The 16,658-nt window shown below is 45.2% G+C and overlaps 1 protein-coding gene across 1 annotated transcript in view; it reads right to left on the reverse strand.

The window, feature by feature from the left end:
• Nucleotides 1–2,625: 2,625 nt before the first annotated feature.
• Nucleotides 2,626–16,658, reverse strand: part of PLCD3 (phospholipase C delta 3) — a 96,492-nt gene continuing 82,459 nt past the window's right edge. The window contains exons 13-16 of the mRNA XM_053362727.1: nucleotides 12,641–12,819; nucleotides 10,637–10,772; nucleotides 6,224–6,373; nucleotides 2,626–5,200 (exon numbers count right to left, since the gene is read on the reverse strand). Coding sequence (XP_053218702.1) covers nucleotides 5,112–5,200; nucleotides 6,224–6,373; nucleotides 10,637–10,772; nucleotides 12,641–12,819 — 554 coding nt within the window. The 3' untranslated portion in view covers nucleotides 2,626–5,111. The remainder of the gene's footprint in view (nucleotides 5,201–6,223; nucleotides 6,374–10,636; nucleotides 10,773–12,640; nucleotides 12,820–16,658) is intronic.

Genomic DNA, 16,658 nt, shown 5'->3' on the forward strand with positions numbered 1-16,658 from the left:
GGGGAATCTGTGGCCTTCCAGCTGTTGACTGCAACTCCCACCATCCCTAACCACTTACCATGCTGCCAGGGGCTGATGCGGGTTGGGAGTCCCAACATGAACTGGGGACACCACAGGTTTGCCTCCCCTAATCTAGGCCATATCCCGTCAGACTGAATCTCCATATAGATAACTAGCATACATAGGGGAGAAGACTGGACTGCAACCGATCTTCCTCACCTCTAGCTGCTTTGTATGGTGGAGCATCCATTTCTGTGAGAGACTACCCGTTCTCTGAAATGGTACAATCCAGACACATTTACCACCTGAGTGAAAACTGGGCTCCAAGTGCGGTTCCTTCCACTGCTGGGCAGAAAAGGAGAGCGTTACCTAGATAACTTGGCACCTCCTCAAAGTGCTATATCTGTTGCAAAAGATGTATATCTCATTCCTTACTTTGCTGATGGCGTTCTACCCAAGCCGGGAAACCGACCCTCCTTCGTGAAGACTGATTCATAAAGACGTAACGGTTTCAAAACACGTTTGGAGGAAGAGGAAATCCCCCTTAAGCTAGAAACCAGTGATTGTGCAATTCTTGTGTCGTAGGCTGGCAACGCCTGCAGCTTTTAACCTCCTGCTTGTGCTGTTGACTCAGAGCTTGTTACGTCGCCCGTGGAGGTTCAGTAGAACATTACGAAAAGGATCTCTCCCATGATCTGTGCTTGCTTTGTCCAAGTTGCCTTTGCGTCTTTCCACGGTCAAGTGTATTGCTGCTTTATTCAGAAGGAGTACCTTCATTTCCACCCGAGAGGGGTTTGAGAAAACACCCCCTTGGATTTCCAGTGCTTTGAAAACTTCTCAAGAACTATAAGCCTGAAGGCAGCAGCTTCTTCGACAGGACATGCCTCTGGCATTGAAAGAGCACTGGAGTTTCCCTGGCTAATTCCCGTTTGCTTCGCAGACATGCTCCCAGCTCTAGATCCTGTATAGACTTTGATAGTTCCGCTTCTAGCATTTTGCCCTTGGTTTGGATCCATTTTCATTTTGGATACGCTTTTGAGGTGTGCTGTGATGAGGACACAGACATCCAGCCTGGGCTTGTGCGTTTCTCTCTATATATATTGCAGTCTCTGTATAGCATTCTTCAAATGTGATAAATGTGTAATATTTCTTTTCACCCCTTGTGTGCTTATTGGTGGGGAGTATCTGCTTACTTTGGCCAAAGATCTGACAGTGGTATCCTACTTCAATGGCTTTTGAGTGTGTGATTCATTAAGATGGGAACCACATGAATATAGTCATGCCTCGTGGGGTGGGGTGGGGGCTGTGAGTGCGACAGTGGCTTTTTAAAAAGTCCTGCTGAAAGTAAGGTTTTCCATTCCGAAGAGGCAGGAGAACACACTTCCTAACCTCATGTCTCCTGTGTGCTAATGGGAGATGGCTCAGCAGTGCAGGACATATCTCCTTCGCATGTCCCTTACTGTGGATGCAGAGCCTATTAATCTGTTCTCAACGGAAATGCTTTTTAAGGGTTTGGCTATATGTTGAGTTCTACCAGCAAAAGAGCTCTGTCTTTAGAGAGCTTCCTGCTGGAGGGGATCAATAAAGAACAATCCCAAAGTCTATAGTAGGGCCAACCAGTGTTTAGCCAATCAAAACACTGCAGAGGAGGCGATTAAAAACACAAACCTGTTGGAGGAGCTGCTTTCGGCTGCCTTTCTCCATCCTTTGTTTAGATCCTTTTGCATTCTCCTTGCTTTTAAAAAATTTGACGGATAGTTGGGAGTGGTGGCGATTATCTTGAATCATGACTTGTATAACTTCTTGTCTCAACTTGCTGCCTACAGCCTAAGAGTCGATGGCACAGGGGCAGGAAGGAGGAGGAGGAAAAAGGTGGCTTTGCCACGAGAGGGCAACACAGAGAAATGCCACGTTTGTTTGGGATACAGAATATTTCCCTCTCCTGGGAAATGTTGATTCCACCCAATACTCCTAAATCGAACAATCCTTGTTGTTGAAGACCACTCTTGTGGTACACTGAAGAATAAAGCATCATCATTCCTCACAAACTCTAAAAGTTAACATTTTCAGCTATTGGAGTGAAGTTTGCTTTCAATTTTCCACCAAAAAATAAAAGACGCAGCTATAGATGTTCCTTGCCACATCATTGTGACGTGGTTGTCATTGGCAGAAAGGCCTTTTGAACAACACATGAATATTGGTAGAGGGGCGAGAACTATACCACTACCATCACTTTATAAATGGGAAAGGCCACAGAGTATTGCAGTCCTGTACATCTCAGGAAGTTCCAGATTTTAAGATTAGGAACTCAAGCTTAGACACTACTTGCAAACACTACTTTTAAGGTCTGAAATTGTGCACTGAAAACAGCACATGCCAGCTTCGGAATCCAACATCTACCCAAGAAACCAATTGCTCGCTCAGAACTTAAATACTAAATGTTGAAATGTGGATTTTGAAAACCAGACTCCACATTCTGAAATGCAGATTCCCATACGGATATCATTTCCTGCCCTGAGTCCCATCACAGTTATGTCTCTGTTAAGGGCAAAGATGTTCTGTTTTGTTGTCATTTAAACACGCCGTATTTGTTCCATGGAATTTGAAATTTATGTGACACTGGGATTTTGTTAAAATAAAATATTTTTATTATAGCTATTCAATACATTATAAACAACAGTCTCTTTTGATACATAGAAGCTTTCAAAATCAAATTCTAGAAAGTGACACTGGTTCTTGGGGGGCTTCTTCCTTTATAATATCAAAGAAGAGAGATGGGTAAGAGGTGAAATCACACCAGTGCTGCTGCTTGCAGAGTTTGCAAAGTCTGGATTTGTAAACTGTTTAGTTCATAGTGAAATTATGATCCGGGGGGGGGGGGGGGAGAGCTGGGAAGAATTTGTCTAATGCAGGGCATTGTCATACAGTCTACCATGTTCTAGAGATGGGCTCAGACCAGATCCCGTAGATCAAAGTATCTAAACCCAACTCTACAGAAACTCGCTTGATTGCTTCTTTAAACAATCTCTAGAAAGATATTTGTTTGTTTTTTAATAGCTCTGCCTTACTTAAATCTACTTTGCTTGCAACCCAATCCCCCAAACCCCTATTTTAGGGGTAGCCAAAATGGTGCTCTCTAGGTGTCGGGTGGAATTCCCACCATCTGCCTACTTTTCTTGGGATATGTATTTAATAGCAAGGTTTGTTTCCCTTTTGAAAACTGCCTTTGTCCAGTCCCCCCTTAGTAAGAAATGTGTGGGGCTGTCACTGGGGAAAATGGCCCCATGTCAACAGTCATTTCCTCTTCCTTCTGAGAACGTCCAATAATCCAAAGTCTCTGATAATGTCCATTGCTTTACAACTTTCCCTTCCTCTGCATCATTAGCTGCTACTGGGGGCTTAAAAGGCAAGGCCAGCGTATCGCATTTTTGCATTAGCAGGTATAACTTGGAACGGGGGCTGTGGTGTTAGCCAGCGATGCAGCTCTATTTTTCTCTGAAGCGGTCTAAGTCACTTGCCACGCTTCCCCTTAACAACGTGTATTGCCAGTCCCTCGGTCACTGTCCTTCAAGCGCTCTTGCCTTACCGTTACCAAAAAGGAAGGCTTTTCAAGCTAGTTGTTTTGAATGTAAGCCTTAACTGCACCCACCTACGTGTAGGAAGTTGCACACAGCCGTGACTCCCCTTGTGTCTGCAAAGGAAATTAAGCAAACTCCCTCATCCCCATCAAATGTGATGGGCTGCATGCGATTTGTCTGGCTTTTCCCTCTACCAAGTAGGGATTTCTCGTTTTAGGAAATCCGTGGCTGTTAATCCGTGGTCAATAATGGACAGAACCTGTGCACTGAGCCAAAAAGCTCTGATATTAAGTGACTAGAAGGGGCAAGGTTGAGCGGAGCTCCAAAATGACCTATTGTCTGGCAAAATGGCTAGTTAACTTGCTAATAATGCCTGCTTTTAAACTGTGATGCAACTACCCAAAGCGCCGAAAGATTAGGTGTATTAATATGCCCTTTTCAAATTAACCAAGGGGAAAAGCTATTGTGGAGGTAGCAAGCCTTTTTTATCCTGAAGGACAGGAGCTTATTGTAATCCCATCTTCAAAAGAACCAGTAGGAAAAAGTGCTTCTTAAAATATAGTGTGACATGTACGTGAACTCTTTGGGCACGCTAATATTAATTTGCTAACGCTTGAACAAATATATACAGTACTACTTTGAGAGCCTAGTATAATACGAGTTCTGACCTGCTCTTTTGGGACAATCGGAAGTCAGAGGCTTGTGATTTAGACTGACGATCGGCTAGCTTAAGCGTTTCTAGCCAGAATTTGTTGCCAAGGTATCAAAAGTCTGGACTGGCTTCGCAAGCTGACTGCCAGCTGAAGAGGACTGGCTGCCTATTTCCTAAAGAAGCAAAGATAAGAGTTTCCTACAGCCTCAACCCAACTTCCTACCAAATGCACTTTGATGGGGCGGTCTTCTCCAAACCCATATTGCCACGGGCAGGCTAGTCTAGGCTCGGTTCAATCTGTGGCTCACATTCCTCTGCAGCCTAGAGGGCTGTACCAGAAGCCTCAAACAGGATCCGTCCACCGGCGGATTGCTCACAACCCTCAACCCTCTGTTCCTCCTGACCTCTGTTCTCAAAATCCCCGTTCTAACAAGAGCTACGCAAAATAGGTGTACGAATCCTTTCACTCGCTACTTCTCACAAGAGCCGTGTGACTGTCAGAAACTTAAGGAAGATATTCCCATCTTGTGTTCCCTTCCCAAACCGTAATGGGGAAGGGGATGGGCCGGGGCCCTCTCCCCAAGCTAAAAACCATGTCCGGAAGAGAGAGATTCTAGGAGTTGCTACACCGCTTGGGCTGTTTATCTTCAATAGCACAAAGGTTTTTTCAGTCTTCTAACCCTAATGCGAGTCGGGCTCTCTGAGCGAGGGTTGCTTGCACACCCGATTCAGCCCAGACCAGGGGGGCTGGGGCATGCTGCTTCCTCAGTGTGGTCCAGATGCACACATCTGGGTGAGCGGCGGCCGGTTATCGGAATCAGCAGAGCCACTCCTCCACCGCAGGCCGGATTTGACTTGGATTCTTGACAATCCAACGCCTTTCACATCTTCCTGCATCTGACGTGCACAAACAGTGTGGCTGGAGACAAAGAAGTCCCATCTTTGGAGAGCAGGTGGATATGCCGGTAGCCTGAGGAGGGAAATCCAGTCAGAAAGGAAGAGGGAGATATGTGGTGGACCTGGAAAAGCTAAAGGCTCCCGAATGCTGCAAACCCGGAATTGAGTGTTCCAGTTTGCAAACGTTCTTTGGAACCCGAACGTCTGATGGGGCTTCTGATTGCCTGCAGAAGCTTCCGGGTTTGCGCCGTTTAGGAGCCGATTTGTTTGGCATCTAAGCTGTTTGTGAACCAAGGTTCCACTGTATCCACATTTGGAGAGGGAGACCCTCCCGTTTTGCACCTGAGAACATACTAATTCTCCCAATCTCCCACCCTGGGAGACCCTTTCTATTCTGCCTTTCAAGGCAAGGACCGCCCCCCTCCCGACTGCCCCCTTCCTGTTTGGGTCCTCCTCAGTCCCAAGTAGAGAACCTCTTCTCTCTTCCCACCCCGCCAAGCCTTCGTATAAATCTTTCCAATACAAAAAAATGCAAATGCAAAGAGGAAACAAATGAAATAGAAAAGAGAACAAACAGAATAAAGTTAAGAGGGGAAAAAGGAGAAAAACACAATATATGCTTCCACATTGCTACCTGCCAACTGTATGTATTACAATTATTCAAAATATTTAGCATATAAAAAGGTAAAGGGACCCCTGACCATTAGGTGTAGTCGTGGCCGACTCTGGGGTTGCGGCGCTCATCTCGCTTTATTGGCCGAGGGAGCCGGTGTACAGCTTCCAGGTCATGTGGCCAGCATGACTAAGCCGCTTCTGGCGAACCACAGCAGCGCACGGAAACACCGTTTACCTTCCCACTGGAGTGGTACCTATTTATCTACTTGCACTTTGACGTGCTTTCGAACTGCTAGGTTGGCAGGAGCAGGGACCGAGCAACAGGAGCTCACCCCGTCGTGGGGATTCGAACCGCCAACCTTCTGATCGGCAAATCCTAGGCTCTGTGGTTTAACCCACAGCGCCACCCACGTCCCTATTTAGCATATACATGATTCCAGAATCATTTCTGCACCTGAGCTCTCCTGAGGCTGCCACTCACCTTCCTTCAGGCTGGGCAACGGCAGAGTGAATTGCCCCACGAAGTCGTTGGAGGAAGTTGTGTCGTAATCCTCCACTACGAATCGCACCAGCGCCAGCTCTGGCACCCGAACCTGGAAAGTCAGCGTCTCGTCCCAACACGGATTGAATCCTACAAAGAACGGGAAATCAGACATTTAGGAGACAGAGACTTTCTTCCCCGCGGCACAATTCCAGAGGAATATTGTGCCCCGAAACCTTTGTAAACCCAGAGATTCTCGGGAAGCTGACTTGCACGCCCAAGACTTGGTCCTTTTTCCTGCACACATCTTTTCCCTGACCAGAGCTGTCAACTTTTCCCTTTTCTTGCGAGGAATCCTATTAGGACTAAGGGAATTTCCCTTAAAAAAACTTGGTTCTCTGGCTGTTTTTGAACTACAACTCCCATCATCCCCGGCTAGCAAGAGCAGTTGTCAGGGATAATAATAATAATAAATAATAAATTTTTATTTATACCCCGCCCTTCCCGGTTCAAAAACCTGGGTCAGGGCGGTTAACAACAAATTTAAAACACTTAATTGACACAACAAAAAGCAGCATAAAATACAGTATAAAACATGAATAACAATAAATTCAGAATTCAAAAATCAATTTAGGGGGGAAATCCAGCCAATAAACATTAGATGATCACCAGGGCTAGCTGGCTAAATTAGTCCTATTTGTTTTTTTTTTTAATAAATATTTATTAAGGTTTTAGAACACAAAAAATTCATCATTTCAAATTATATCCTTTCCATACATAAGGTTCACATAAAAAACAACAAATACAACAGAAAAGCAAAAATGTATAACAGAAAAAAAAGAAAGATAGAAAGAAAAACAAGAAAAATGAAAAACCCTTTTTCTTAAATTTATATAGTTCCATACCCCTCTGTCTTGACCTCCTCACATCCCCCTTTTTTGTGTTCCTCCTTATTCTAATCCAATTCAGCAAATTCAAAACCTTATTAAACCATACTTAATTTTGCATTCTTCTAAATATTATGTCCCGATTTTTCATTATTTTAATCCATATCTCATCTTGTATAATATGACATAATAATGTTCTGTTCATAACCCCTTGTCCTTTTTAACATTCTTCTTTTAATTCACCTTTAACCAAGTCACACAAACCCTGTTTCCTTCACTTCCCACAACATATTAACACTCCAAAATTTTACAATATTTCTGTAAATAGTCCTTAAACTTTTCCCAGTCCTGTTCGATCAAATCTTCTCCCTGGTCACGGATTCTGCCAGTCATTTCGGCCATTTCCATGTAGTCGATCACTTGCGTCTGCCATTCCTCCACGGTGGGTAAATCTTGTGTCTTCCAGTACTTGGCAAGGAGTATTCTTGCTGCTGTTGTTGCATACATAAAAAATGTTCTCTCTTTCTTTGGCACCCATTGGCCAACTATGCCCAAAAGAAAGGCCTCTGGTTTCTTAGGAAAGGTACTTTTAAATACCTTCTTGAGTTCATTATATATCATTTCCCAGTAAGCCTTGACCCTTGGGCATGTCCACCAAAGGTGAAAGAATGTTCCCTCAGCTTCTTTACATTTCCAACACTTATTGTCAGGCAGGTGATAAATTTTTGCAAGCTTGACTGGGGTCATGTACCACCTGTAAATCATTTTCATAATATTCTCCTTTAAGGCAATACATGCCGTAAACTTCATACCGGTGGTCCACAACTGCTCCCAGTCAGCAAACATAATGTTATGACCTAAATCCTGCGCCCATTTAATCATTGCTGATTTGACCGTTTCATCCTGCGTGTTCCATTTCAACAGCAAGTTATACATCTTTGACAAAATCTTAGTTTTTGGTTCTAACAGTTCTGTTTCCAATTTTGATTTATCCACCTGGAAGCCAATTTTTCTGTCCAAGTTATAGGCCTCTCTTATTTGGTAATAATGAAGCCAATCTCGCACTTTGTCCTTTAGTTTTTCAAAACTCTGCAGTTTCAATCTGTCACCTTCTTGTTCCAAAATTTCCCAATATTTTGGCCATTTGGCCTCCATATTGAGCTTTTTCTGAGCCTTAGCTTCCATAGGTGACAACCACCTTGGGGTTTTACTTTCCAGCAAATCTTTATATCTTATCCAGACGTTGAACAGAGATTTCCTGACAATATGGTTTTTAAATGCCTTATGAGCTTTAACCTTGTCGTACCACAAATATGCATGCCACCCAAAAACATTATTGAAACCTTCTAAATCCAAAATGTCCGTGTTCTCAAGAAGCAGCCAGTCTTTTAACCAGCAGAATGCTGCTGATTCATAATACAATTTAAGGTCTGGCAGGGCAAATCCACCTCTTTCTTTTGCATCAGTTAAAATTTTAAACTTTATTCTAGGTTTCTTGCCCTGCCAGACAAATCTACGAGATATCTCTCTGCCACTTCTTGAAACAATCCATCTTGTCCAAAATTTGCAAAGATTGAAACAAAAATAACATTTTTGGCAATACATTCATTTTTATAGCTGCAATTCGACCCAACAAGGAAAGCTTCAAATTAGACCAAATTTCTAAGTCTTTTTTAACTTCTGACCAACATTTCTCATAGTTCTCTTTAAATAAGTTCAAATTTTTCGCGGTCATATTTATCCCTAGGTATTTCACTTTCTTAACCACCGTTAAACCTGTTTCATTCTGAAACCTATCCTTTTCCATTGGAGGTAAATTCTTCTCTAATACTTTAGTTTTTACCTTGTTTAATCTAAATCCCGCCACATGACCAAATTCTTTAATCAATTCCAAAGCTCTTTTCATACTAGATTCCGGCTCCTGTAGAGTTAAAACCAGATCATCTGCAAAAGCTTTCAATTTATATTGTTTGGCTCCGACCTGTATTCCTTTAATAGACCGGTCCCCTCTAATCATATTCAGCAGCACCTCCAGGACCGAGATAAATAATAATGGAGAGATAGGGCAACCCTGACGTGTTCCTTTTTCTATCATAAAATCTTCAGTCACCACATTGTTTACAATCAATTTTGCTTTTTGTTCTGAATATATTGCTCCTATACCATTTTCGAACCCCTGTCCCACTCCCATCCCTTTCAAATTTTTCTTCATAAAACTCCAAGAAATGTTATCAAAGGCTTTCTCCGCATCAATAAAAACTAAGACAGCTTTCGTATTGATATTCCTTTGCAGCAACTCCAAAATGTCAATTATATTCCTTGTATTATCAGATAAATGTCTGCCTGGGAGAAAGCCTGCCTGGTCCTTGTGTATTACTTCCGCTAACACTTTTTTAAGTCTATTAGCTAAAATGTCTGCAAAAATTTTATAATCCACATTCAAAAGGGAGATGGGACGATAGTTCTTTAGTTGTGTCTTTTCAGCTTCTGTCTTAGGTATCAATGTGATGTATGCTTCTTTCCACGATTCAGGCGCCCTTTTCCCTTCCAAAATCTCGTTGCACACCTCCTTTAATGGTTGAATTAAAAAGTCTTTCAGAGTTCTATAATATTTGGAGGTTAGTCCGTCCGGTCCTGGAGATTTGCCCAATTGCATGTTCTGAATGGCACCTTCGATTTCTTGTTCTGTAATTTGCTGATTCAATATTAATTTATTTTCTGAAGATATTTTTTGTAATCCATTGGTTCTTAAAAATTGGTCTATCTCAGTTTCTTTCTGCGGCCCTTGCATATAAATTAGTCCTATTTGGGCCAGCGAGGAGACCAGGGGAGAATTAGCTGTGGGATCCCAGAGCGGGTAATCTTCATAAAAAGTGGACGGGGAGGGAAGGAAGGGGAATAAAAGATCAGGCTAAGTTCAAGTTGAAAGCCAGGCGGAATAGCTCTGTCTTACAGCCCCTGCAGAAGGAAGTTAAATCCTGCAGGGCCCTGGTCTCATGGGACAGAGCATTCCACCAGGTCGGAGGCACCACTGAGAAGGCCCTGGCCCTGGTGGAGGATAGTCTGACTTCCTTAGGGCCCGGGACCTCTAAACTATGATTATTCACAGACCTTAAGGTCCTCTGTGGGGCATACCAGGAGAGGCGGTCCCGTAAATACGAGGGCCCTAAACCACAAAGGGAATTGTAGTCTGAAAACAGCTGGAGGCCCAAGTTTGGGAAACACTGCCCAGTATTGAAAGCAAATCTCTCTCTCTCTCTCTCTCTCTCTCTCTCTCTCTCTCTCTCTCTCTCTCTGGATTCGTAGAGCTGGAAGGGACCACAAGGGTCAACTACTACAACCCCTTGCAATGCCCAACCCGGGGCTCAAACCCACGATCCTCAAATTAAAAGGCTCTCATGCTCTACCAGCTGAGATAGTCCAGCTGGCAAAGGATGCCTCGTTTTGCTTGGAGATGCCAGAAATCAATGCTGGGACTTTTTGCAGGCCACGTGTCTATGTCATTTGCACTCCATTTCCCCCTCACCGTTGTTTAATTTGTATTCAGTATGCTTCTTGGCGCAGTCCCCAGGGACTCCGTAGATCTCGACCCGCACAAAGGGGTCCACGATGGAGGAGCTCTTCTCTTTGTTCAGTTTGGGCAGCTGCTGAGCTGTGATCACCTGAAGAGGGTGGCAAAGAAAGAGTTTAGAACATGGGTAGGCAAACTAAGGCCCAGGGCCGGATCAGGCCCAATTGCCTTCTAAATCCGGCCTGCAGATGGTCCAGGAATCAGCGTGTTTTTACAGGAGTAGAATGTGTCCTTTTCTTTAAAATGCATCTCTGGGTTATTTGTGGGGCATAGGAATTCGTTCTTCTTTTCTCCCCCCCCCCCAAATATAGTCTGCCCCCCCAAGCTCTGAGGGACAGTGGACTGGCCCCCTGCTGAAAAAGTTTGCTGACCCCTGGTTTAGAACATCCTCCATAAGGTAAAGGGTAAAGGGACCCCTGACCATTAGGTCCAGCCATGGCCAACTTGGGGGTTGCGGCACTCATCTCGCTTTATTGGCCGAGGGAGCCAGCGTACAGCTTCCAGGTCATGTGGCCAGCATGACTAAGCCGCTTCTGGCGAACCAGAGCAGTGCATGGAAATGCCGTTTACCTTCCCACTGGAGTGGTACCTATTTATCTACTTGCACTTTGACGTGCTTTCGAACTGCTAGGTTGGCAGGAGCAGGGACCGAGCAATGGGAGCTCACCCCATCGCGGGGATTCGAACTGCCGATCTTCTGATCGGCAAGTCCTAGGCTCTGTGGTAAAATGCTCCCCTTCCCCTTAAGAACCGTCAGCAAACCAAAGAAAATATGATTTTAGTACTGAGCATTTTAAAAATGCAATCCCAAATTTAAACGAATCTGTGCCAGCTGAACTAAAGTCAGAGCAATGAGTAATCTGTGCTTGGCAAAATAAAAATGTAAACCCTGCCCTCAGGCACTCCCAGTTTCCACAGCAAGAAAAAAGATGAATTCTGCAACCAGCATAAAACAATGCCAGTAAATATCGCTTATATTGTAGAATTTATTCAGCAATTTGTGCTGTCCTGCTTTATTCATTCTGGCTTTGTTAGTCACGGAAGGGGAAAAGGGCATTGAAGCTGAAAACCTTATTTACACACCTTTCAAGCATTTTGCAGCCTCGAGGGCCGGAGAGTTACCGTATTTTTTGCACCATAACACTCACTTTTTTCCTCCTAGAAAGTAAGGGGAAATGTCTGTGCGTGTTATGGAGGGAATGCCTACGGGTGGCATGCCTACGGATTTTCCTCCTCTAAAAACTACGTGCGTGTTATGGTCGGGTGCGTGTTATAGAGCGAAAAATACGGTACTCTTTAAAAACAAAACAAAAGCAAAGAGAGTCAGGAAACTGAATTATGCACCCACTAGAATGTCACACTAGGGTGTGTTGAATTTTTCAGCTTTCCAAATTCCAAAAATGAGGGGCACTAAAATAGTTGTAATGTGACTTGGGAATTCAAAAGATATTTTGGTTGAATTAATATAAATTAGTTTTGTTTGGTAAGTAAAATGTGCATAAAATTGCACAGAAATCATTAAAAATAATTGTCAAGTACTTGCAGTTATAATTTATTATTATTATTATTGGCTATTGTTCGGCATTACCTGACATTTTCAGAAGGTAAAATGAAAGTTCTTTGATTTTCCGAGAACAGTTTATGTGCTTCTACATCAATCATCAACTCACCAAGCCAAGTGTTGTGCAATCCCAAAAACAGTAGCAGGTTTGAATTCCTCATACTCCATAACATATTTTTAAGAGCCATCACTAAGGAGAAGAACCCAGAAACTACATTTCACACCCTAAAATTACACACAGTATTTCCGGGTTCTGAAGAACTGCAGTATACACACAGCTGACAATGCAGCCCAAACGAGGATGCCCAACAGCGCATTGCAGTTCATGCACACCCAAATACATGCAGAAAAACAGGAAGCCAGGCATTCGCACAAAAACATTCTGCATGCTACTATACCTTGATAGTGAGGGCAACCGGGCGCTGGCCTGTCCTGCCCTTGGGAGCTTCAGGATCAAATGTGCTCTGGTGGTTGCGCAGGAAAGCGGGTTTTAGCACGTAGCCGCAACGGCCGTTGACCAAAAAGCGCCCATCGTTCAGATCCATCTCTGCACCGGGCGTCTGGAAGTTAAGCGCCACTAGAAGAGATCCACACTGAGTTAAGTGCCACACTGAGATCCAGCACCGAGGGCCTTCTGGCGGTTCCCTCATTGCGATAAGTGAGGTTACAGGGAACCAGGCAGAGGGCCTTCTCGGTAGTGGCACCCGCCCTGTGGTACGCCCTCCCACCAGATGTCAAGGAAATAAACAACTACCAGACTTTTAGAAGACATCTGAAGGCAGCCCTGTTTAGGGAAGTTTTTAATATTTAATGCTGTATTGTTTTTAACACTTAATTGGAAGCTGCCCAGAGTGCCTGGGGAAACTCAGCCAGATGGGCAGGGTATAAATAAATTATTATTATTATTATAGAAAGGGGGCAGGGGAAGGAGAGGAGATTACACAGGAGTGGAAGTGGGGCAGAAAAGCAGGGTTCTGTGATGGCGCAGTTTTGCATACACCTGCATCTACACCTTCCAGACATCACTGGACGACAGCTCTCATTATCTCTGACCACTGGCCATACTGGCTGCAACGGATGGGAGCTGTAGTCCCAACAACCTCCGACGGGCATTGCATTGCCTACCTCTGACCTATGCCGTTCGCAAATTCAGAAGAGGACTGAGCAACGCAAGGGAGGAGGGAAGGGATGGCAGGAGGGGATGGTAGCGAAAGACACCTTGAGCCAAATGCTACCAAGAAAATAAAACATATGCAGAACCGCATCTTTTGTTCCAAGGACAGGGCTTAGTTTAGAACATGGGTTGGCAAACTAAGGTCTGTGGGCCAGATCAGGCCCAATAGCCTTCTGAATCTGGCCCACAGATGGTCCAGGAATCGCTGCATGGATCGCCAGCGCGTGTGTTCTTTCCCTCTCCCTCCCATGGTGGCGCCGCCGCCTCCCTCCCTCCTCCTGGCTTCTCCCCGCCCTGCCTAGAGGAGGAAGGGGGCTGAGCTTTGTTGGTTGCTGACGACCCCAATTTTTTAAAACCCAAAATTAAGAAATTAAGTTGTTTAGCTTTTTTGGGGGGGTGGGGGAGGTCACTTCTGCCAAACGCTCATCCACCCACCCACCACTGCCGATCGCTTGCCACAGCCACTGTCGATTGCACACCTCACCACAGCTGCCAATCGCCTGCCCAATTGCCGCAGCCAATCGTCAGCAGGCGTTGCCGCAGCCACCAATCACCGGCCCAATCGCCACTGCCAATCTCCTGCTTGCTGCTGCCATTAATCGCACGTCCCCCCTCTGCATTCACTATTCATGTGTAAGACGACACCCAATTTTTGCCTATTTTTAGCAAAAAGCGTCATCTTATACACAGAAAAATACGGTAACTAACCCCAACCCAACAAAAACAAAACAGTCTCAGGGTTGTCCTTGTAGAACTCAGCAAGGAGGAGTTAGCTGGTTCTGCCTGCCATTGGCTCTGGCTCCACCTACTGGTGGGCTCCTTACCTTCCAACCAACCAACCACTGACTAGCCCCTTGCTCATTGGCCATACACCTCAACTGCCTGTCCACCTGTGTTTGGCAGTCCTCCCTAAAGGGAGGCAACGCTTCCTCCCCTCTGAGTCATAAGGCCCTCCTCTCTCTCTTGCAATGATAGAAGTCCCCCTCGCCTTGCCCCTTCCCGCTGGGAGTTTGTGTGGGAAACTGATGTCAAACACAACTATGCATGAGTGCTAGTTAGTGCATGAAGGGGTTAAGACAACCAAGTTGGATTCCTAGACTCAGCTAGGTCACACCCCCTTTTCTCCAATGAGGGAGGAAGTGAAGTCTTCTCTTCCTGTTCCTCCTTTCTTCTCGCCATGTTAACAACCAAGGCGGATGTGCCTAAGCAAGCTCCAAGCTTAGAGCATGTGCCTGAAGCTACCTTTCTGTATTTTCTACCCAAGATTATTCTGCCTGTGTTCTCCTTGCTGCTGCTTGGATAAATGCATGAATCTGACCTTTGGAACACTGTGTAAGTAAAACATTTTAAACTTACTTTAACAGTATGTGGTCTGTTCATTGCAAGAGTAGAAAGAGAGGACCGATGGGATAAAAGGGTCTTATAACCTATATTCCTAATGATGCACCACTGCTTGACTTTTGTGTGTTTAAACTATGCTATTGGGGGCTCTCTCCTGCTGGAGAGTATACAAAGCCCTGCATTTTGAATCCAGGCACTCAGTTGATTTTTTTGTTATTTACCCCACACCTGTGGGTCACAGGGATTCATATTTTTACCCCCCTGAACTCCATTCTGCTTCCAGTCTTGTTCACCAGCTTCGTCCTGTCCTAGCTGCCGCCCGGCTTATTGGCGTTGACAAAGGCCATGCACAACCGCCAATGAGCTCACACGCATATGAATGTACTCTCCACATGCTTCAGTGGACAAACACATTAAAAACAGGGCAAGAAACAATGAATCATGGAACAACTCGTTGGAGACCCATTCTGAGTATTAAAGGCTTTTTCAAACATGTCCCAATTAGTCCTAACTTCTCAGGAAACATTCTCAAAACAAACCTCTTTGGGGAATGCAGCCACATCATTCCTTTTGTCTGCTGCTGCCTGGTAAGAACGCTGTCAAGCTGATCAAATTTATTTTTGCCAAGAAGCTGATCTCATATATGCAGATTGGATTTCTATGACGAAAACTGGCTTTTCTCCTCCTCTTCCCAGGAAAAAGACAAGAAGGATAATCTGACAGGGAAGGCGTCATTCTCCCAAGGGAACATCCATCTCCCTAGGGCAGTGGTTTTCAGCCAGTGTGCCATGGCACCCTGGGGTGCCTTGAAGGATGGTCAGGGGTGCCGTGGGTAATGCTGGCCTCTATCCCATACACTGGCTCCCAGTACGTTTCCAGGCACAATTCAAAGTGTTGGTGCTGACCTTTAAAGCCCTAAACGGCCTCGACCCAGTATCTGTGAAGGAGCGTCTCCACCCCCATCGTTCTACCTGGACACTGAGGTCCAGCACTGAGGGCCTTCTGGCGGTTCCCTCCCTGCGAGAAGTGAGGTTACAGGGAACCAGGCAGAGGGCCTTCTTGGCAGTGCCGCCCTCCCTGTGGAACACCCTTCCACCAGATGTCAAAGAGAAGAACAACTACCAGACTTTTAGAAGACCTCTGAAGGCAGCCCTGTTTAGGGAAGCTTTTAATGTTTGATGTATTACAGTATTTTAATGTTTGATGTATTTTAATGTTTGATGTATTAATGTTTGATTGATGTATTACAGCCGTCCAGAGTGGCTGGGGAAGCCCAGCCAGATGGGCGGGGTATAAAAAATAAATTATTATTATTATTACTATTATCCCTCTTTCCTTCCCCCCTCCTCTGATGCCCTCTAGCATCTCTACCCTGTCTACAAGCTCCCCAGGGAAATGGTGCCTCTGGGGCTGGCCAGGGGGTGCTGATGCCAGGAGCTGAGAGGCCTCGGAGCAAGCAGGGAAGTGGGTGAGGAAGTCCAGCCAGCCAGTCTGCCAGCCCTTGCTGTTGGGAAATGGACAGACAAGTGGGAGGCTAGGAGCTGAGTGCCCGGTGCTGAAGGAGAGCCTTTCTGCCATGCAGGCCTGGCAGTGCCCACTGCTGCCACCCAAGGTAAGGTACTGGCCTCATGTTCACCTTTGGCCAGTCTCCGTTGGGCCACTAAGGCTGGGGACATTCTCTTTCCAGGCGCCTGTGGGGCAGTATGAGGAGGCACCTCTCTTTGAGGCAGGGAGGCAGCTCAGAGACCAGGGGTGGCGGCGGCTGCTCAGAAGTAAATCCCATTGAGTTCAATGGGGTTTATTCCCAGGTGCTTATGTATAGGATCTAGTTCTGCAATCCTATAATGACTCGTTTACAAATAAAACCAGCTAATCTCAGCAGGACTTGAAATTCCTCAGAG

The sequence above is a fragment of the Podarcis raffonei genome, chromosome 13 (genome assembly GCF_027172205.1).
Source record: "Podarcis raffonei isolate rPodRaf1 chromosome 13, rPodRaf1.pri, whole genome shotgun sequence".
NCBI classification, from domain to species: Eukaryota; Metazoa; Chordata; class Lepidosauria; order Squamata; family Lacertidae; genus Podarcis; species Podarcis raffonei.